The sequence below is a fragment of the Hippocampus bargibanti genome, linkage group LG04, assembly GCF_051943395.1.
Source record: "Hippocampus bargibanti isolate YZ-2025 linkage group LG04, ASM5194339v1, whole genome shotgun sequence".
In the NCBI taxonomy this organism is placed as follows: Eukaryota; Metazoa; Chordata; class Actinopteri; order Syngnathiformes; family Syngnathidae; genus Hippocampus; species Hippocampus bargibanti.
In genome coordinates, this window is record NC_142737.1 from 2,322,103 (window position 1) to 2,343,508 (window position 21,406).

At 42.0% G+C, this 21,406-nt stretch overlaps 2 protein-coding genes across 2 annotated transcripts; one reads left to right on the plus strand and one right to left on the minus strand.

Annotated features, from left to right (window-relative positions):
• The first annotated feature begins 585 nt into the window (after positions 1-585).
• pmpca (peptidase, mitochondrial processing subunit alpha) lies at positions 586-9,758 on the plus strand. The gene is made up of 13 exons (XM_088993503.1): positions 586-683; positions 1,363-1,565; positions 1,650-1,729; positions 2,711-2,793; positions 3,955-4,049; positions 4,129-4,229; positions 4,307-4,570; positions 4,655-4,747; positions 5,873-5,991; positions 7,534-7,624; positions 7,698-7,760; positions 7,841-7,985; positions 9,530-9,758. The coding sequence occupies exons 1-13, from the start codon at positions 637-639 to the stop codon at positions 9,697-9,699; spliced, it is 1,554 nt and encodes a 517-aa protein (XP_088849629.1). The 5' UTR covers positions 586-636; the 3' UTR covers positions 9,700-9,758.
• Positions 9,759-9,899: 141 nt separating this feature from the next.
• inpp5e (inositol polyphosphate-5-phosphatase E) lies at positions 9,900-20,565 on the minus strand. The gene is made up of 9 exons (XM_088993502.1): positions 19,553-20,565; positions 18,072-18,195; positions 17,064-17,161; positions 15,537-15,781; positions 15,320-15,427; positions 14,080-14,241; positions 13,405-13,520; positions 13,205-13,341; positions 9,900-11,658 (listed from the first exon to the last, which is right to left on the minus strand). The coding sequence occupies exons 1-9, from the start codon at positions 20,230-20,232 to the stop codon at positions 11,532-11,534; spliced, it is 1,797 nt and encodes a 598-aa protein (XP_088849628.1). The 5' UTR covers positions 20,233-20,565; the 3' UTR covers positions 9,900-11,531.
• Between the last annotated feature and the right edge of the window lie 841 nt (positions 20,566-21,406).

Below are 21,406 nucleotides of genomic sequence, written 5' to 3' on the forward strand. Positions count from 1 at the left end.
TTTATTTATTTGTTCGTGTATTTATTTATTGATTGACTGATTGATTGCTTTATTTATTTATTTATTTATTTATTTATTTATTTATTTGTGGATAGATTGATTATCTATCTATCTCTCTATCTATCTATCTATCTATCTATCTATCCATTATAATAATAATAATAATAATAATAATAATAATAATAATAATCCGAGAAGAATTATTTTTTTTTTGGTTGGCATGGCTTTGGTGACAACTGAAATCTTTCGTTAAAAAAAAACACCACGTTCATTCCAACTATTATTTTAAATTAAACAATTAAAATATATCTTGTGATTTATGATTATGTTAAACGTAGAATTCGAAATGTCATGAATGAAGAAACTAAATTCGCATTTTACTGCCATTTTGTTTCCGGTTTGGCGTACTTACGGAAGTGCGTCACTGATTAATGTTAAGCAGATTCCTTACTTACAGACAGTGTATTGTCGGTGTTCAAATACCTGACATGTTTCGGCGACTACTTCCGCCTTCGTCTTCGTCGTTATCAAGTAGACAGGATGAATTTAGTACAACGATGCGTCACTGATTGTTTTCCGGGTTCGAGCTTTTCTTTTCCGGGTTAAACTTGTTTTCCGTCTCTCGCTGAAGTCAAGATGGCGGCTCACATATCCCGGTGCCGAGCCTGGAATCGTGTTCAAAGGTAACAACCCACGTTGTTAAAAAAAATACACTAACTAAATTGGCCGCATTACAGTGAGAAAATATGCCCGTCATTTGTTTTGTCTTCGTCTGACGTGCGAGTTGTGTAACTTTCACCATTGCGCAGCTCGACAGTTTGCATGATGCTAATTCCGAGCTGTCCGTGTCGCTAAATTACATCTCCCCCGGCATACCTACGTTGCTCTTCAACGTCTATCATTAAAAATAATATGCGTAATCAACATTTATATATTTATGACTATCTATTCAAGTCTCCTGTGGCTAAATACAGAAATGTGTTCTGAGCATCCAACACTCGTCCTCTAATGAGCGAAACTACATTGCTCAACTTCAGACGAACGCAGCCCCGTCTTAAACGCAATTTCGAAAAGGAAAAGAAGAAGTTGACAAAATGTCGTTTTAACGTATTTTTGGGGAAATCATTCAGGAATGTAAATTTGTATTGTGAGTCTAAAGGTATGATTTTACGTCGATAAAAAACGTCGATAAAGGTTGACGTTCAAAAATAGCGTTTTTGTATGTATGAAGTAATAGGCAAGTCATAAATTGAATTTTGTGATTAAAAGCAAAAATTACACGTGTAATAAAACGTGAAATAAAACTTTTACAACATTATTAACATGTGAAGTCAATAGCGTTTGCGTTCTCTTTCCCAACAGGTTTGGCACAGCGGCGTACAGGAAGTACAGCAGCGGAGGAGGCTACCCCAACATCTCGCTGAGTTCGCCGCTGCCCGGCATCCCCAAGCCGGTCTTTGCGTCCGTGGACGGTCAAGAAAAGTACGAAACAAAGATCACCACGTTAGAAAATGGTCTCAAGGTTGCCTCGCAAAATAAATTTGGTCAATTCTGCACCATTGGAAGTAGGTGGAAGCCCCCCTTTTGAAGGCTCGTTATGAATTTCCCAGTCCCACATTATAACAAAGCAAACATTTTTTTCTTTCTAGTTTTAGTCAACTCCGGATCAAGACATGAAGCAAAGTATCCCAGTGGAATAGCGCATTTCTTCGAAAAACTTGCTTTTTCAGTAAGTTAATTCACTTTCATTTTTGGACAGGATGTTGAGTACAGTGATACCTCGGTTTACGAACCCCTTGGCTTGCAAACGTTACATTTATGAACATTTTACCTTGGCATACAAACTATTTTTCGGGGTACACACGGAGCTGCCACAATGAGTGATGTGTCGTTCGCGAACGAGCCCATTCTCATAACAAGAAAATGGCAGCCGGCTTGTTTTGGTCTTCTATTCCCCGCCCCCAGTCGTCGGTTAAAGCCATGTGATTGGTCAAAAACGCAGCAGTGAGGGGAGGTGGTTTAAACATTAAAGAGACAGGCAGACGACAGAGTGACAAAATGGATAGAAAACTGTGAAATTTGGACTTGTTTCAACTTTGATCGTTCAAAGGCAGAGTGTAGACTGCAAGGTTAAAATTCCCATCAATCAGGCTCCAACAATAACCTTCACTAGCCCTCAGTTCAATTTGAAATGAAAAGACAAGCAAGGGAAATAGCTATTAATGATGTTTCTAGTGTGTCTGCTTGCATCTGTTGCTTTTGCAATATCACAACTTAGAAGATGTACCCAATACCCAATGCTCCTTGAGGGACTTTATGCAAAAAGCTATCCATTCCATCAAGCTATCAACGACCATCACAAAAGTAAATAAAACGACTTTATTATACTGTACAGTTTATTTCTTTAATTATAATACCATAGCATATTTATTGTTATGTTTATTGTACCTGGGAACGGATTATTCTTGTTTTAATGGTTTCCTGTGGGAAATTAATTTTTGGGATACACACTTTTCGCCTTACACACACTGTCTCGGAACCAATTAAGTTCGTTAGCCAAGATATCACTTTAATTATGTGACAACATTGAAAAACATGTTTTTTTCCTTCCATGAAGCTTCTCAATCCAGCCAACGTATTTATTTTTGACTCAAACTGTATCAAATGGTTTTTGTGCTTCAGTCATATCTAACGACAGCCATCTTTGTAGTCCACAGCTCAGTACGGCAGCAAAGATGAGATTCTGCTCACGCTGGAGAAACATGGAGGGATTTGTGACTGCCAAACCTCCAGGTACAATCTCTATGAATATGATTTTATCATGGGGAAAAGAATGTCCTGTCAAAAAAGGCATTTTACAGTGTTACCTTGGCTTATGAACTTGTTTCCCAGACAGAGTAAGGGGAAAAGTGTGTATCCCAAAAATTAATTTACCATAGGAAACCATTAAAATGAGAATAATCCGTTTCCGGGTCCTCATAAAACATAATTTTCTACTTTCTAATTTTCTAAGCCTTAAAACTACACAAAATCTTCTTTTCCTTTCGTCTTTTCCCTTCAAGGGGTCGCCACAGCAAATCAGTGTCCTCCATCTTGAGAGGTTTGATCCGCATGTTTGTTTTGGCCAAACTTTTACGTCGGATGCCCTTCCTGACACAACCCTCTCTATTTATCCGGGCTTGGGACCGGCACAGAACAAGCAACTCGCTCAGTAAAAGGCTCCCAAACACAAAATGGTAATCGGCACAGCAACATTCAAAAAAGCAAAAACTATACTCACCATTTGATGACAATGCTCTGATCTGACCGTGATTTTATGTATAATAAATGTGCTATGGTATTATAAGTAAAGTTAATAAACTGTACTGTATAATAAAGTCGTTTTATTTACCTTTGTGATGGTCGTTGATGGCTTGATGGTATGGAGAGGCCGGTTTCATCAGCATTAAACACTTGATGCGGAACGTAGCCGCCATCTTGAGGAATGATCCCTTGTGGGTGCTTTCTCTGCCATAATTTTACCTAGTTCCTCATCAATTGTGTTCTGTTTAGATGGGTTGATAGCTTTTTGCATCAAGTGTACAGATGGCTTGTGCGGGTTATTTGTGAAGCCTGATTGATGGGATATTTTAACCTTGCAGTTTACACTCTGCCTTTGAACAGTTTAATGTTAACCCCCCTCTCCCCACTGCTGCGTTCTTGACCAATCACGTGGCTTTAACCGAAGACTGGGGGCGGGGAATAGAGGACAAAAAAAAGTCGGCTGCCATTTCCTTGTTAGGAGAACAGGCTCATTCTCGAACAACACAATACTCATTGTGGCGCGCCGTGTGTATCCCGAAAAATAGTTCGTATGCCAAGGTTACATTTTCATAAATTTAACGTTCGTAAACCGGAAAGTTCGTAAGTCAAGGGATTCGTAAACCGAGGTATCACTGTATGTCATTCGCTCAGGGACACCACCATGTATGCGGTATCTGCCGAGGTGAAGGGTTTGGACACGGTGGTGAACCTCCTTTCCGATGCCGTCTTGCAGCCACGCCTGCTAGGTGAGTCCTCCGCCCGGCCAATCGGTAAGCGGCATTTTCCCCTGATGGCGCGTTTTTTTATTTCTTTGTTTTTGTCCAGACGAGGAGATGGAGATGACAAGGATGGCGATCCGCTTCGAACTGGAAGATCTGAACTTGCGGCCGGATCCTGAGCCGTTACTCACCGAGATGATTCATGCTGTGAGTCGGCCATTTTGTTTTCGTAGCCCCTGAAATTAGAAACGATTGTACGCCATTTTCCACGCATCCGGTCGAAGGCGGCGTACCGCGGCAACACAGTAGGACTTCCCCGCTTCTGCCCACCGGACAACGTGGACAAAATCGACAAGGCGGTGCTACACGGCTACCTTTCGGGCTATTACCGTCCCGAGCGCATGGTCTTGGCCGGCGTGGGCGTGGAACACGAGCGGCTGGTGGCGTGCGCCCGCCGATACCTTCTGGACGTGCGGCCCGTATGGGCCGACGTGACGCCGGCGGACGTCGACCGCTCCGTGGCGCAGTACACGGGGGGGATTGTCAAGGTGAACGACGCTGCGTTTTCTTACCCGGGCGGGCGGTTTTCGGGTATTGGGCGAGTGAAATGATCACCGGAATGAATGTTTCAGATGGAGAAGGACATGTCGGACGTGAGCCTGGGACCCACACCGATACCGGAACTCACCCACATTATGATCGGACTGGAGACTTGCTCCTTCCTGGTGCTGTCATCTTATCATCGTTATTCATTTTATATTTATTTATATATTCATATTGATATTACAGTGATACCTCGGTTTACGAAGCCCTTGGCTTACGAACTTTTCGGTTTACGAACGTTACATTTATGAACATTTTACCTTGGCATACGAACTGTTTTTCGGGAGACACACGGAGCGCCACAATGAGTGATGTGTCGTTCGCGAACGAGCCTGTTCTTCTAACTAGAAAATGGAAGCCGACTCATCTGTGTCCTATATTCCCCGCCCCTAGTCTTCAGTTAAAGCCACATGATTGGTCAAGAACGCAGCAGTGAGGGGGCAGGGGCTTACAGACAAAGAGAGAATGAGGCCGTTCTCCAAAAATAAAATGGCAGCCGACTTTTTTTGTCCTGTATTCCCCGCCCCCGGTTTTTGGTTAAAACCACGTGATTGGTCAAAAATGCAGCAGTGGTTTAATAATTAAAGAGACAGGCAGACGACTGATAAAATGGAGAGAAAACAGTGAAATTTGGACTCGTTTCAACTTTGATAGTTCAAAGGCAGAGTGTAGACTGCAAGGTTAAAATATCATCAATCAGGCTCCACAAATACACCGCACAAGCCATCTGTACACTTGATGTAAAAAGCTATCAACCCAGCTAAACAGAACACAATTGATGAACAGGGTAAAATTATCGCAGAGAAAGCACCTCCAAGGGATCATTCCTCAAGATAGTTAAAGAAGAAGGCTACGTTCCTCATCATGTGTTTAATGCTGATGAAACCGGTCACTCCATTCCATCAAGCCATCAACGACCATCACAAAGGTCAATAAAATGACTTTATTATCCAGTACAGTTTATTTCTTTAATTATAATAGCATATACCGCATTTATTATACGTAAAATAAGGTATATTTTGTGTAGTTTTAAGACTTAGAAAATTAGAAAGTAGAAAATTCTGTTTTATGGGGACCTGGGAACGGATTAATCTCATTTTAATGGTTTCCTATGGGAAATTATTTTTTGGGATACACACTTTTCACCTTACACACTCTGTCTGGGAACCAATTAAGTTCGTAAGCCAAGGTATCACTGTCTGTTTTTTTTTTCAACTATTTTTATAATGTTTTATTTCTTTGTCCAGGAGGACGACTTCATCCCATTGGCGGTTCTCAACATGATGATGGGTGGCGGTGGCTCTTTTTCGGCCGGTGGACCCGGCAAAGGCATGTTTACACGCCTCTACCTCAATGTCCTCAACAGGTACCTCAAATGTTTCCTCATTTAAAAAAGAAATAGAAAGAGTGACCCCCCAAAAAATGAGACAATTCTGCAATAGATATATCCCACCCTAAGATAAAATATCTAGCTAGCTTCCTCCATTTAGCTATATAGCTCTATCTATCTAGATTTATTCATTGATAGAGAGAGATTCATTCATTTATAGATTGATTGATTGCTTGATTGATAGACAGATAGATAGATATCTAGATAGCTATCTCTATTTAGCTATTTAGTTATCTAGCTATCTCTATTTAGCTCTCTAGATATCTATATTTAGGTATCTAGCTTTCTCTATTTAGCTATCTAGCTTTCTCTGTTTAGCTAGCTAGCTTTCTCTATTTAGCTATCTCGATTTCTCTATTTAGCTATCTAGCTATCTCTATTTAGCTATTTAGATATCTCTATTTAGCTATCTAGCTTTCTCTGTTTAGCAAGCTAGCTTTCTCTGTTTAGCTATCTCGATTTCTCTATTTAGCTATCTAGCTATCTCTATTTAGCTATTTAGATATCTCTATTTAGCTATCTAGCTTTCTCTGTTTAGCAAGCTAGCTTTCTCTGTTTAGCTATCTCGATTTCTCTATTTAGCTATCTAGCTTTCTCTATTTAGCTATCTAGCTTTCTCTGTTTAGCTATCTCGATTTCTCTATTTAGCTATCTAGCTATCTCTAATTAGCTATTTAGATATCTCTATTTAGCTATCTAGCTTTCTCTGTTTAGCTATCTAGCTTTCTCTGTTTAGCTATCTCGATTTCTCTATTTAGCTATCTAGCTATCTCTAATTAGCTATTTAGATATCTCTATTTAGCTATCTAGCTTTGTCTGTTTAGCAAGCTAGCTTTCTCTGTTTAGCTATCTCGATTTCTCTATTTAGCTATCTAGCTATCTCTAATTAGCGATTTAGATATCTCTATTTAGCTATCTAGCTTTGTCTGTTTAGCAAGCTAGCTTTCTCTGTTTAGCTATCTCGATTTCTCTATTTAAATATCTAGCTATCTCTATTTAGCTATCTAGCTATCTCTTTAGCTATCTAGATATCTCTATTTAGCTATCTACCTATCTCTATTTAGCTATCTAGCTATCTCTATTTACCCTCTCTGGCTATCTCTATTTAGCTTTTCTGGCTATCTCTATTTAGCTTTTCTGGCTATCACTGTTTAGCTTTTCTGGCTATCTATGTTTAGCTATATAGCTATCTCTATTTAGCCTTTCTGGCTATCTCTATTTAGCTTTTCTGGCTATCTCTATTTAGCTTTTCTGGCTATCTCTATTTACCTTTTCTGGCTATCGCTGTTTAGCTTTTCTAGCTATCTCTGTTTAGCTTTTCTAGCTATCTCTACTCAGCTATCTAATAATAATAATACATTTCATTTATAAGCTATCTCTATTTAGCTATTTAGCTATCTCGACCTAGCTAGCTAGCTCTCTCTCTCTCTCTTTTTGGCCCTCATCAGTGAACCATGTCCTCGCAGGTGAGCACTCCATCTTCCAGCATCATTTGTATTAATGTTGTGTTTCCCGAAGGCATCACTGGATGTACAACGCCACGTCGTACCACCACAGCTACGAAGACAGCGGCCTGCTGTGCATCCACGCCAGCGCCGACCCCCGGCAGGTCGCCACCGACTTAACGAAGGTCACGGAAGCCGTTCCGTTTGTGCTCACCTCTTCTTTTTTTGTACTCGCAGGTTCGCGAAATGGTCGAGATCATAACGCGGGAGTTCATTCAGATGGCAGGAACGGCGGGAGAGGTTCGTGCGCCGCTTGGATTCGCGTCTTTTTAGCGTCGATTTTAATAACATTGTTTTATTTCGGGTTGTGGCGAATCCAGATGGAATTGGAGCGTGCCAAGACGCAGCTCAAGTCGATGCTGATGATGAACTTGGAAGCCCGGCCCGTCATCTTTGAAGACGTCGGCCGCCAGGTGCTCTCCACGGGCAAGAGGAAACTCCCCCATGAGCTCTGTGCCCTTATAAGTGAGTCGGGGGGCGGGGGGTCAAGATTCTAATTCAATAAGAAAATATTCTACTAAAAATGTGAACATTTTACACAAAATTTTAAATAGATAGCTACCTAGATAGCTACCTAGCTGGAAAGATAGATAACTACCTAGATAGCCAACTAGGTGGAAAGATAGCTACCTAACTGGAAATATATCTAGCTACCTAGCTGGAAAGATGTATAGCTACCTAGCTGGAAAGATAGCTACCTAGCTACCAAGGTAGCTACCTAGCTGGAAAGATAGCTACCTAGCTGGAAAGATAGCTACCAAGATAGCTACCTCACTGGAAAGATAGCTACATGGCTGGAAAGACAGCTACCAAGATAGCTGGATAGATAGATAGCTAGATAGCTGCCAAGATAGCTGAATAGATAGATAGATAGATAGCTGCCAAGATAGCTGGATAGATAGATAGCTAGATAGCTGCCTAGCTAGCTGGATAGATTGCTAGCTAGATAGCTGCCTAGCTAGCTGGATGGATGGATTGCTCGCTAGATAGCTGCCTAGCTAGCTGGATGGATGGATAGCTCGCTAGATAGCTACCTAGCTAGCTGCATGGATAGCTACCTAGCTAGCTTGATAGATAGCTAGCTAGATGGAAAGATAGCTGGATAGATAGCTAGCTAGATGGAAAGATAGGTACCTAGATAGCTACCTAGCTGGAAAGATAGCTACCTCACTGGAAAGATAGCTACATGGCTGGAAAGATAGCTACCAAGATAGCTGGATAGATAGATAGCTAGATAGCTAGATAGCTGCCTAGCTAGCTGGATAGATAGCTAGATAGCTGCCTAGCTAGCTGGATGGATGGATTGCTCGCTAGATAGCTGCCTAGCTAGCTGGATGGATGGATTGCTCGCTAGATAGCTGCCTAGCTAGCTGGATGGATGGATAGCTCGCTAGATAGCTACCTAGCTAGCTTGATAGATAGCTAGCTAGATGGAAAGATAGGTACCTAGATAGCTACCTAGCTGGAAAGATAGCTACCAAGATAGCTACCTCACTGGAAAGATAGCTACATGGCTGGAAAGATAGCTACCAAGATAGCTGGATAGATAGCTAGATAGCTGCCTAGCTAGCTGGATAGATAGATAGCTGGATAGCTGCCTAGCTAGCTGGATGGATGGATTGCTCGCTAGATAGCTGCCTAGCTAGCTGGATGGATGGATTGCTCGCTAGATAGCTGCCTAGCTAGCTGGATAGATAGCGAGCTAGATGGATAGATAGCTAGCTCGATGGAAAGATAGGTACCTAGATAGCTACCTAGCTGGAAAGATGGCGACCAAGATAGCTCCATCCATTGACGAAAAGAGATTGTCTCACATCTCCTGTCCCACATAAATCCGCTTCAATTCCAAGCCGCGACAGTTCCACATACGCATCGGTGCTCTGAGCTGACGCTCCTTTCTTCTCATCGCGGGCTCCTCAAGCCATTAATGACACACACACACATACAAGCACTCAGCCGCGCGCTAACTGCTAAATTGAGCCAAATGAAATCCTGATTGTGCGTCGCAGGTGAGGTGAAAGCGGACGACATCAAGCGGGTGACGGCCAAGATGCTGCGCAGCAAACCGGCCGTGGCGGCGCTGGGTGACCTGACAGAACTGCCGTCTTACGAGCACATCCAGGCTGCCCTCTCCAGCAAAGACGGGCGTCTGCCGCGCACCTATCGTCTTTTCCGATAAAAATAATAAGAATAATTCTGAATTTTTTTTTATATAAATAAAACGGACACTTAACTTTCGAGGTGCCGACCAATATCTGGAGACAACAGTAAGTCACCTTTAACGCGACTTCAGACAGTATTTATTCTTTCTCTGTGCTTCGTTTCGGAGCTGGCTAAAGAATATGAAAGAGAAAAAAAATCCTAAATTACCAAAATGGGATTGGATACACCCAAACTGCTTTTTAAACTTCATGCAATGAATCAATAATAATAATAATAATAATATGAGCGTTCACTCAACCCAGAAATAACTGAAATAGCTAATAGATAGCTAATAGTTAGCTAGCCAGTTAGATAGCCAGATAGCTAGCTAGCTAGATAGCCGGATAGATAGCTAGATCGCCGAATAGCTAGCTAGATGGATTGAGTGAACGCTGGCGCGTGTGGCTGCCACTGCTCACCCCCAGAAAAAAAATATCCTGTTACTGGAAAGTGCCCTTGAGAGGTTTCAAAGGTGCTTATAAATGAAATGTATTATTATTATTATTATTATTAACTCAAATAGAAAGCTAGCTAGCTAATAGATAGCCAATAGATAGACAGCTAGCTAGGTAGCTAAATAGCCGTACAACTAATACATAGCAAGCTAGATAGCTCGCGCATAATAGCTAATATATAGCAAATTGATAACCAGCTAGTAATCATAACCATAATAATAATAATCATCATCATAATAATAACCATAATAATACATTTAATTTCTAAGCAGGGACTACAAAGATTTCTTGACGAAGCTAAAGCATTGCGCCGTGCCTGTTAACTCCTTCACTACCAGACGATGTGCAAATCATCATTTTCACTCAAATTCACAGAATATTGAGGTTTAGGACTACATAAACATTCAATGCAGCGTAAGAAACCTTAGACTCTTCTTTCATCAGAAAAAAAGTTAATTCCTAAGTTATATGGGTCTGCAGTTATCTACATTGAAAGTGGGGGCGGCTGTACAAAATACAAGACATTGATTTATATCGCGCTTTAACAACAGCTGAAGCAGGAAAAAAAGTTAATTCCTAAATGATCTGGAGTTATATGAGCTTGAAGTGGGAGGGAAAAACATTTTCAGAGGTCTGACCAGAGCTTTATCGGGGCTAAATTTGGGAATGGAAGTGAATGAGTTAATAACGTAATTTATCTCGGACGCTGATGAAAAAACACGTTAAATGTATGTATGGATTGGATGTACCTTTATTCGTCTGGCGGTGGAGACATTTACATTTCGCAGCAGCAACGTTATGAAAGAAAAGAAAGAAGTAGAAAAACAAAATACAGGAGCTGCTGGAAAGGCAGCCACTCTCGCGGCACCATCTTGAAGAAAAAAAATGAATGAACAATCTAAAAAAAAAAAAGACATTTCAGACAACACTTTTTATTGCTGACTAAAAAAAATGGACGGCAACTGTTACATAAGAGCAACTTTTTGCCACTTGCGACATTCAAAAAAAAAGTTCCAGAGGAGATTAAAACAGGCACTTTTTAACGTTTTTTTTTTTCTTCACAGAAATGACAGATGACTCTGGAATTGCAGTACATCGTCGACAAGTTACAACAATAGTAAGACAAGTCAGAAAAGGCAAAATTGCTCTTAAAATTATAGAGTTTTGACAAATGAAAAGAAAAACAATCTCCGTGAAGTTCAATGGCAAAATTCATGTTGCTAAGTTACCCGAAAAATGTCCCAACGCATTACGTTAATACTGACGTCGGAATAACGGATGTGTCAAGTTAAGTCCTCCCCTCCTTCCCCATTCTGACCAGTAGGTGGCGCTGTAGGTAGTTGTTGTCTCTATCTCACGAGATGGCGCACACGCTGCTTTGGTTCTTCATGGCTTCCCTCATCTTGATCTCCCTGCTGATCCTCCGCTTGATGCCCTCCAGGTACAGGCCGCGGTCAAACTGGCCCGCTCCCAAAGGAATGCTTCACAACACACACACAAAGTTCATGATGATTATTATTTTGACGTCTTAAACATCATCGTTGTCTTAAAAATATGTTTTAACTCATTCACTCAGCAATGTGCAAGAGTTAATTTCTAAATTATATGCATCTGGAGTTATCTGAGCTTGAAATGGGGGCGCCTGTACAAAATACAATGTATATGTAATAGTAATAATAATAATAATAATTTCATTTATAAGCGCCTTTCAAAACTCAAGCTCACTACAGTCACAGGATAAGTTTTTCTTTGGGTGAGCAGCGGCAGCCACACGTGCCAGCGTTCACTCAACCCGGAATAACTCAAATACATAGAAAGCGAGCTAGCTAACTAATAGCTAGCTAATAGATAGTTAGCTGGCTCGCAAGCCAGATCGCTAATAGATAGTAAGCTAGATAGCCAGCATTAGCAAGATAGCTAATAGATATAGCTAGCTATATCTATCGATAGATAGCTCGATAGCTAGCTAGCTCAATAGATAAATAGCTCGCTAGTAGTCCACTAGCTAGATAGCTAATAGTGCGCTAGCTAGCTAGATTGCTTGCAAGATAGTTCGCTAGATAGATAAAAAGCTTGCAAGCCAGATCGCTAATAGATAGTGAGCTATATAGCCAGCATTAGCTAGATAGCTAACATATATAGCTAGCTAGCTCTATAGATAGACAGCTCGCTAGTAGTCAGCTAGCTAGACAGCTAATAGTACACTAGCAATCTCGATAGACAGATAGCTCGCTCGTAGTCCGCTAGCTAGCTAGACAGCTAATAGTGCACTGACAAGCTCGATAGCTCGCTATATAGATAGGTAGTTCGCTAGATAGCTAAATAGCTTGCTAGCTAGTCAGACAGATTGCTAACATGGACAAAAGGCAAATCCTGCCCCTTGAGGAAGTGAAAAGTGGTCTGACCAGCGCTTTATCGGCACCCAAGCATGAAAAAAAAAAAAAAACAAATTCGGAAATGGCACTCTACGTTTGTGAATGAATTAATTGGCCCCCCCCCTAAAAAAATCGGACCATTTTTTGTTGATTTATATTGCAACTACCTCCTTCCATACCCATCTATTGACTGACTGACTTGTCCGTTTAACTACTATTAATAATTAATAATACTGTACATTTCATTTCTAAACGCTTTTCAAATCTCTCAAGGACACTTTACAGTCACATGATTTTTTTTTTTTTTTGTGCAGGTGAGCAGCAGCAGCCATAGCTAATAGATAGCTAGCCCGATAGCCAGCCAGATAGCCAATAGATAGATGGCTAGCTAGCCAGCTAGATAACTAGACAGCTAACAGATAGCTAATAGATAGCAAAATGTCATTTTTTTTTTCTTGAAAAGTCCGTCTTGAAAATGGCTTTAACAGTAAATCTGACATACTTAAAGTCGTCGTACAAATACTCCCACCTCCATAATTACTGCACCTTGGATGCAAGATGTTTACACAATCTTTCAAAATTCCCAAACCCGTCTTTAAGAGACATCAGATTACTTCTCCACCAATCAGAGAGCCCCGTTAATGATGCTCACGTGTCTCGGCCCGCCTTCAGTTTGACGTGGTAGATGCCGATGACGGGCCGGTGATCCGAAGTCTTGATGCTGGAGCAGCTGGCGTATTTCAGCACGTGGATGTCGTCGGCGTACCTGGTCCGGAACAAGATCCTGTCCTGGAGAAGTATGCAAATGTGTTTTTTTTTTTAAGGGGTTCTGGCGGCGGTGGTGCTTCTTACTGTGTATGATGGTATCCTCTGTTTGGCGCTGGTGTCATACACGTCACTGCCAATGTCAAATTTATACGTGGGCAGGAAGTGGATTCCGGCCTCACGAAAACCTTTGAAGATAGAACCTGAAAACACAATCATCATCTGCGGTTTAAAAACAAAAAATTGAACTATTTCTCCACTAACGTCGTTGATTTACAGTCACAGGTTACGAAAATGGCCCGCCTCATTAAAATGAATGGGGGAGTGCCTGCTGGTGGCCGCCGGCGGTACTGCACCTCTAGTCAAATGAATGGGGAAATGGCCTGCCCGTTGAAATGAGTGGGGGAGTGCCCGCTAGCGGCCGACGGTGGTACTGCACTTGCATTCAATTGAATGGGAACATGGCCTGCCCATTGAAAAGTGGGAGAGCGCCCATGGTGGCCTCCGGTGGTACTGCAACTCCATTCAATTAAATGGGGAAAATGGCCTGCCCATTGAAATGAGTGGGGGAGTGTCCACTAGCGGCCGACGGTGGTACTGCACCGCCATTCAAATGAATGGGAAAATGGGAGAGCGCCCGTGGCGGCTGCCGGTGGTACTGCAACTCCATTTTAATGGGAAAAATGGCTATACACACTTTCGATTTTTTTTCCTGAATGGCGGAGCGACCGCTGGCGGCCGCCGAAATGCATGAAAATCTACCATCTTTCATCTCCTTGGACAGCTGGTCGTGCTCCATCAGGGCGTCCATGTGATCGCCCGACGTGCTCTGGATGATCGTGTCCACGCTGGCCCGCTCGTGACCCAGACGGAAGTTAAAGTCGCCGAACCAGAAGACCTGATCAAACCTTGTGGTGACGTCAGCTACGTGAAACATACACAGAGGAACACCAAGGATGGTAGGAAAAGGCTTAGAATTTTTCCCGCAGATGCCACAAGATGGCAGCAAAGCACCACATTTATATGAGAACTGACCATTAGAAACTACAGTGATACCTCGGTTTACAAACGATACATTTATGAAAATTTTACCTTGGCATACGAACTATTTTTCGGGACACACACACACGGAGCGCCACAATGAGTGATGTGTCGTTCGCGAACGAGCCTGTTCTCCTAACAAGCAAATGGCAGCTGCCTTTTTTTGTCCTCTATTCCCCGCCCCCGGTCTTCGGTTAAAGCCACGCGATTGGTCAAGAATGGAGCAGTGGGGGGAGGGGGGGTTAAACATTAAAGAGACAGGCAGACGACAGAAAGTGATAAAACAGTGAAATTTGGACTCGTTTCAACTTTGATAGTTCAAAAGCAGAGTGTAGACTGCAAGGTTAAAATATCCCATCAATCAGGCTCCACAAATAACCCACACAAGCCATCTGTACACTTGATGCAAAAAGCTATCAACCCAGCTACAAACAGAACACAATTGATGAGGAACAAGGTAAAATTATGGCAGAGAAAGCACCTACAAGGGATCATTTCTCAAGATGGTGAAAGAAGAAGGTTACGTTCCTCATCAAGTGTTTAATGCTGATGAAACCGGTCACTCCATTCTATCAAGCCATCAACAACCATCACAAAGGTAAATAAAACCACTTTATTATACCGTACAGTTTATTTCTTTCATTATAATACCATAGGACATTTATTATACATAAAACAAGGTATATTTTGTGTAGTTTTAAGGCTTAGAAAATTAAAAAATATATATTTTATGGGGACCTGGGAACGGATTATTCTCATTTTAATGGTTTCCTATTGGAAATTAATGTTTGGGATACACACTTTTCACCTTACACACTCTGTCTGGGAACCAATTAAGTTCATAAGCCAAGGTATCACTGTACTGTCCTCACTCCAATCTAATTTTTGTCACAAAATGGTGCCAAGGCGCTACTTTTATAAATCCAAACAACATCCCTCAGTTTGAAAACCACTTCCTTACATGACGTGGATCGGTACGGGTTGGTATCCGGGAGTCCCTTGGGAAGCGCCAACGCCTCCACGATTTTGTTGTAATCCAAAATCCTCTCGTACACTTTGGCATCTCCGGCTGGAAGACATTTCGCATCACCGACTCAGCATCGCGGCCGCTATATTCTCAATATCGTTTATCACGAGGCCACCCTGAACCGCTAACAAGTTGCCTTTTTGACGCTTACAGGTGAAATGCGATGTGATGAATAGGAACGACGTGCCAAAGAAAGTGAAGGTCATCGCTACGGCTCCTTTGGTCTTGATCTGCGAGATGATCCTGGTGGTGACGGTGGCGTGCTCCACCTCCGAGCAGAACCAGATCAGGTCCCGGCGGATGAAGGCACTGAGGTAAAGGACGCCGTGAGATGCGCCGTACAGCATCACGTAGTGGGGACCCAGAGACTCCTGTAGGCGAGTCTCCCACTCCCTCCTACGGACACACAAAGATAGGTGAGTGATGCCCAAAGCAACATTATCGATCATTAGATTAGATTAGATAAAATAAACCTTTATTCGTCTCACACTGGAGACATTTACATTTCACAGCAGCAAAGTGATGAAAGAGGAAAAGAAAGGAAGAAGTAGATAAACATACAGTGACACCTTGTCTTATGGATTTAATTGGTTCCTAGAAAGTGTGTGTAAGGAAAAAAGTGTGTATTCCAAACATTAAATTCCCATAGGAATCTATTAAAATGAGAATAATCCGTTCCCAGGTCCCCATAAAAACATAATTTACAACTAAATAAGCCTTAAAACTACACACAATATACCTTATTTTATGTATAATAAATGTGCTATGGTATTGTAATGAAATAAATAAACTGTACTGTATAATAAAGTCGTTTTATTTATAAAAATAATAATAATACATTTCATTTATAAGCGTCTTTCAAAACTCTCAAGGATTTGCCACACACGCCAGCGTTCACTCAACCCGGAAGTAACATAAAATAAATAAAATAAAATACAATAAATAAAATGTCTCAAGGAGCACTGGGTTGTACAGCTTAGAAGTTGTGATATTGCAACAGCAACGGATGCAGGCAGACACATGAATAGCTGGTTCCCTTACTAGTATGTTCTCTTCAAATTGTACAGATGGCTTGTGCGGGTTATTTGTGGAGCCTGATTGATGGTATATTTTAACCTTGCAGTCTACACTCTGCCTTTGAACTATCAAAGTTGAAACAAGTCCAAATTTCACTGTGTTTTCTATCCATTTTCTCACCATTTCACGTTTGTTTTTTGGTTTCGAGCACCGTCATCTCCCTTTGGTGTGTGTGTGTTTCTGTTTCTGTAACCCCTCCCCCTGCTCACTGCTGCGTGTGTCCCCTCCCTCCTCTAACATGGACCTTGACCAATCACGTGCGGCTTTAACCAAAGACTGGGGGCGGGGAATGTAGGAAAAAAAAAGCCGGCGACCATTTTCAGCTTTGTTCCGTTTAGAGATCCAGCTCCAAGAACCGGTTCGTTTGCGAACGACACATCACTCATTGTGGCGCTCCATGTGTTTCCCGAAAAATAGTTCATATGCCAAGATTATATTCTCGCAAATTTAACATTCGTGAGGCGAAAAGTTCGTTAGCTAAAGCGTTCGTAAGCCAAGGTATCGCTGTACAGGAGCTGCTGTAAAGGCAGCCACTCTCGCGGCGCCATCTTGAAGTCAAAAGAACTAAAAAAAATAAATATAAAAAATCTGAGCCAATTACCTGTCAGGACATCCTTCCTGCACTCCGACAATGTAAAAATCTTGTGCAAATTCAGAGTCGGTCGGAAGGAGGAGGTCATCGAGGTTAGACGGGAGGCCCTGCGGGACAACAAACATAAACATGAGAAAATGACACGGACACACAAAATGGACGCCATCATTCAGTGTCGTTCACATCAATACAGTGATACCTTGGCTTACGAACTTAATTGGCTCCCAGACAGAGTGTGTAAGGCGAAAAGTGTGTATCCCAAAAATGAATTTCCCATAGGAAACCATTAAAATGAGAATAATCTGTTCCCATGTCCCCATAAAACATAATTTTCTAATTTTCTAAGCCTTAAAACTACACAAAATATACCTTATTTTATGTATAATAAATGTGCTATGGTATTATAATGCAAGAAATAAACTGTACTGTATAATAAAGTGGTTTTATTTACCTTTGTGATGGTCGTTGATGGCTTGATGGAATGGAGTGGCCGGTTTCATCAGCATTAAACACTTGATGAGGAACTTAGCCTTCTACTTTCACCATCTTGAGGAATGATCCCTTGTAGGTGCTTTCTCTGTGATAATTTTACCTAGTTCTTCATCAATTGTGTTCTGTTTCGCTGGGTTGATAGCTTTTTGCATCAAGTGTACAGATGGCTTGTGCGGGTTATTTGTGGAGCCTGATTGATGGGAATTTTAACCTTGCAATCTCCACTCTGCCTTTCAACGATCAAAGTTGTAACGAGCCCAAATTTAACTGTTTTTTATCCATTTTCTTACACTCTGTAATAGAGGTTTTTTACCTCTGGAATAGAGGACAAAAATGAGTCGGCTGCCATTTTCTTGTTAGGAGAACGGGCTCGTTCGCGAACGACACATCATTCATTGTGTCAGCTCCGTGTATATCCCGAAATATAGTTCGTATGCCAAGGTTACATTTTCATAAATGTAACGTTTGTAAACCGAAAAGTTTGTAAGCCAAGGGGTTCGTAAACGTTAAGAATCAGCATTGTACCTTCTCGCCTTGCATGTTCCAAGTGACCACGTAGACGCCGAGTCTCCGTTCGGGGAAGTAGCGCTGGAGCTCCTCCACTCCCAGCAGGGCGCCGCTACCCAAACCTCCACCCTCCAGAAAGCTCCTAAAAAAGACAGCACACTCATTTTTAACTCATTCACTGCCATTTGCAAACTCAAATTGGAAATCTTGAAAAAAAATTTGAATCGTTTTTGGTTTTTCTTGCCAGGGTGCCCATAAAGCGCTGGGAGAGACCTCTGGCAATGTTTTTTTTTTCCCTTCCACGACTTGGCAGCATTTCCCTTTTTGCCCATGTTAGCGCTTTGTTCCACCTTCAGCTGTTGTTAAAGCGCAATATGTATTGCATTGTATTTTGGACGACCACCCTCATTTCAACCTCATATAACTCCAGACCCAACTAATTTAGGAATTAACTATTTCTGATGAAAGAAGAGAGTCTAAGGTTTCTTCTTCGATGTCTTGAATGTTTATGTAGCTGTTTTACTGCTTTCTAGCTATCTATCTATGAGCTATCTGCTCGCTTGTTGGCGATGTGGCTTGCTATCTATTAGCAATATAGCCACCTATCTATTGGCTGGCTACGTCACTGGTGGCTGGCTATCTATTAGCGATATAGCTAGCTCTTTATTAGCTAGCAAGCTAGCTTTCCATCTATTTGATAATAATAATAATAATAATAATAATAATAATAATAATAATAATAATACATTTCATTTCTAAGTGCCAATCTGGCCAATCAATAGCCAACAGATACTTGGCTAGACAGCCAGCCAGATAGCTAATAAATAGCTAGCTAGCCAGCCAGATAGCTAACAGATGGCAAATAGCTAGAAAATGATGATAATAATAATAATAATCATAATAATAATAATAATAATAATAATAATAATAATAAGAATGTACTAATAATAATACATTTCATTTATAAGCGCCTTTCAAAACTCTCAAGGTCACTTTACTTCCGTGTTGAGTGAACACTGGCGCATGTGGCTGCCGCTGCTCACCCACAGATAAACTTATCCTGTGACTGGAAAGTGACCTTGAGAGTTTTGAATGGCGCTTATAAATGAAATGTATTATTATTATTATTATTATTATTAAAACTCAATATTCTGTTGGTCCTGGAATTCGAGTGACAATGACAAAAACTATGGCATTGGAGTGGACACATTTTTTTGCACTTGTCTGGCAGTGAATGAGTTAAATGTATTACTGTATTCTTATATTATTTATAATTGTATTTCATTTATTGTATTCTATTTGTGATTGTGTTTTATTTATTATAGTACCTATGCTTGTCTGTGACTGTAAAGTATCCTTGAGAGCTTTTAAAGGTACTTAAAATTTAATGTATTATTATTATTATTATTATTATTATTATTATTATAAATTATAATGGTTTATAATGTCAGCTATTGGCCAATGTTGCCAGGTATGGTGGATGTGTGTGTGCAGCGTACCTGTTTCTGACTTCCTGCGGTTTGATGGGACTCAACACGCTGCTGGTCGACCTCATGGAGTTGACGGACACACTATCCGAACCGGCGTCGCTCTCGCTCAGGTTCCTATGCAGCAGCAGCAGCTTCTCGCCGCTCCTCCTGGCGCCATAATCTGAACTATCTTTCTCAATCCTATTCGTGGCCTTCAGGGAAGCCGACGCGATGTTGTGTCTCACGGCCTGCAGCGACGCCGATTTGGGCTGCACGGGCGACAGGTGCACCCTGGACGACCGCAGCCGGAGCTCCGGGCAGTCGCTCCGGGGCTCGGCGGGCGGGGTGCGCTGGCAGTTCGACAGGCTACTACCTCTCTTCCGGGGTGCCACGATGGACTCACTCGTAGGGGACCCGGATTCCTTGAGGGAGTCCGAGGACGAGCCCGCGGGGTCGCTCAAGCTCTCCTGGCTGGATCTCAGCTTCCGGGAACGGACGCTCTCCTCCGGCATCTTCTTGCCTTTCCATTTGTTGGGCAGTGATGGCGGCCGAGGTTGGTACGGACTATCCCCCGCCGCGTTCCGCGCAGCATGCTGTAGTTTGAGGGCGTTATTGAATTCCTTGTTCACTTTGCGATCCAAAGACGGGCATTTTGCCGCCCGAGCGTCACTGGCGACGGTCGCCGGGCTGCCGTCTCCGTTCTCCGTCATTTTTGACTGGCTTCCGCTTTGATTTGTAAAATGTCGCCCCGTTTCATCGTCTCGCCCGAAACAAACGATATCATACGGATATTCGCTTGAATATGTGGCTAACGACGCTTGCTAGGCTAGCGTGGTTTTCGCTAAACTAACTCACCAGAGGGCCGATTAAACACATTCTACACATTTTCAAACGCATTAAAGAAACAATTCTAGCTGTCGTTTGATTGTCATTAAAATAAAATCAATCGGAATTTCGCCCTAGCCGCGTTTACCGCCCGTTTATCGCCCATCGGAGCGTCGAAAATACAAATACTAAGTAGCTGGGCAACTTCCTTAGCAACGTTTGACAACAACTACTTCGTTGCCAAGAGGAAGTTGGCAATGTGGTCAACGAAGCGCCGCACTGCCGTGGTGTGGTCGGCGGGAGAATTACATGCAAATACACGCAGGTTTTCCTGGGGGAGGTCCAGGCCAAAGATACTCATTTTAATACACTACTACTACTAATAATAATAATAATACATTTCATTTATAAGCGCCTTTCAAAACTCTCAAGGTCACTTTAGGGTCACAGGACAATTTTTTTTTCTGTGGGTGAGCAGCGGCAACCACATGCGCCAACGTTCACTCAACCTGGAATAACTCAATTAGATAGAAAGTTAGCTAGCTGGCTCATGGATAACTAATAGATAGCTAGATAGATAGATAGCTACTTAGGTATCCAGCTAGATAGCTAGTTAGCAAATAGATATCAAATAGATATGTATCATTGCTACATATCTATTTGATATCTATTTGCTACATTGTAGCAAGGTAGCTAGCTAGATAGCGAGTTTCGCTAGCCAGCGTTCACTCAACCTGGAAGTAACTCAAATAGATAGAAAGCTAGCTAGCTAATAGATACATATATAAACGCTATTACAGTCTGTGACGTAAAAATGAAAATGTGTCTATGAAATACACAAATCATGTTCTGCTTCCCACCCTCCCGCGAGTGATTGACATCTCGGGGGATCGTCTGACGAGAAACGCCTGCTTTGTTTTCCTCCTCGCTTTTTTCTTTATCTTTCGTCCTCCAGGGGGCGCGGATGATGAGGCGGGTTGTCGGTGTGGTGGTGGTGGTGGTGGTGGGGGGGGGGGGGTGAATCGACGTCCCGATATGAGACGAGGTCCTTAATGAGGA

What these genes read in the sequence shown, in the direction of transcription:
- pmpca (XM_088993503.1), top strand. Translation starts at nt 637, where the DNA reads ATGGCGGCTCACATATCCCGGTGCCGAGCCTGGAATCGTGTTCAAAG. An exon ending in TGTGACTGCCAAACCTCCAG is followed by an intron (nt 2,794 to 3,954) that starts GTACAATCTCTA and finishes TCATTCGCTCAG; the next exon opens with GGACACCACCATGTATGCGG. An exon ending in TCACCGAGATGATTCATGCT is followed by an intron (nt 4,230 to 4,306) that starts GTGAGTCGGCCA and finishes ATCCGGTCGAAG; the next exon opens with GCGGCGTACCGCGGCAACAC.
- inpp5e (XM_088993502.1), bottom strand. Translation starts at nt 20,232, where the DNA reads ATGACGGAGAACGGAGACGGCAGCCCGGCGACCGTCGCCAGTGACGCT. An exon ending in GGAACATGCAAGGCGAGAAG is followed by an intron (nt 17,162 to 18,071) that starts GTACAATGCTGA and finishes GTTGTCCCGCAG; the next exon opens with GGCCTCCCGTCTAACCTCGA. An exon ending in GTCCAAGGAGATGAAAGATG is followed by an intron (nt 13,521 to 14,079) that starts GTAGATTTTCAT and finishes TTGTGTTTTCAG; the next exon opens with GTTCTATCTTCAAAGGTTTT.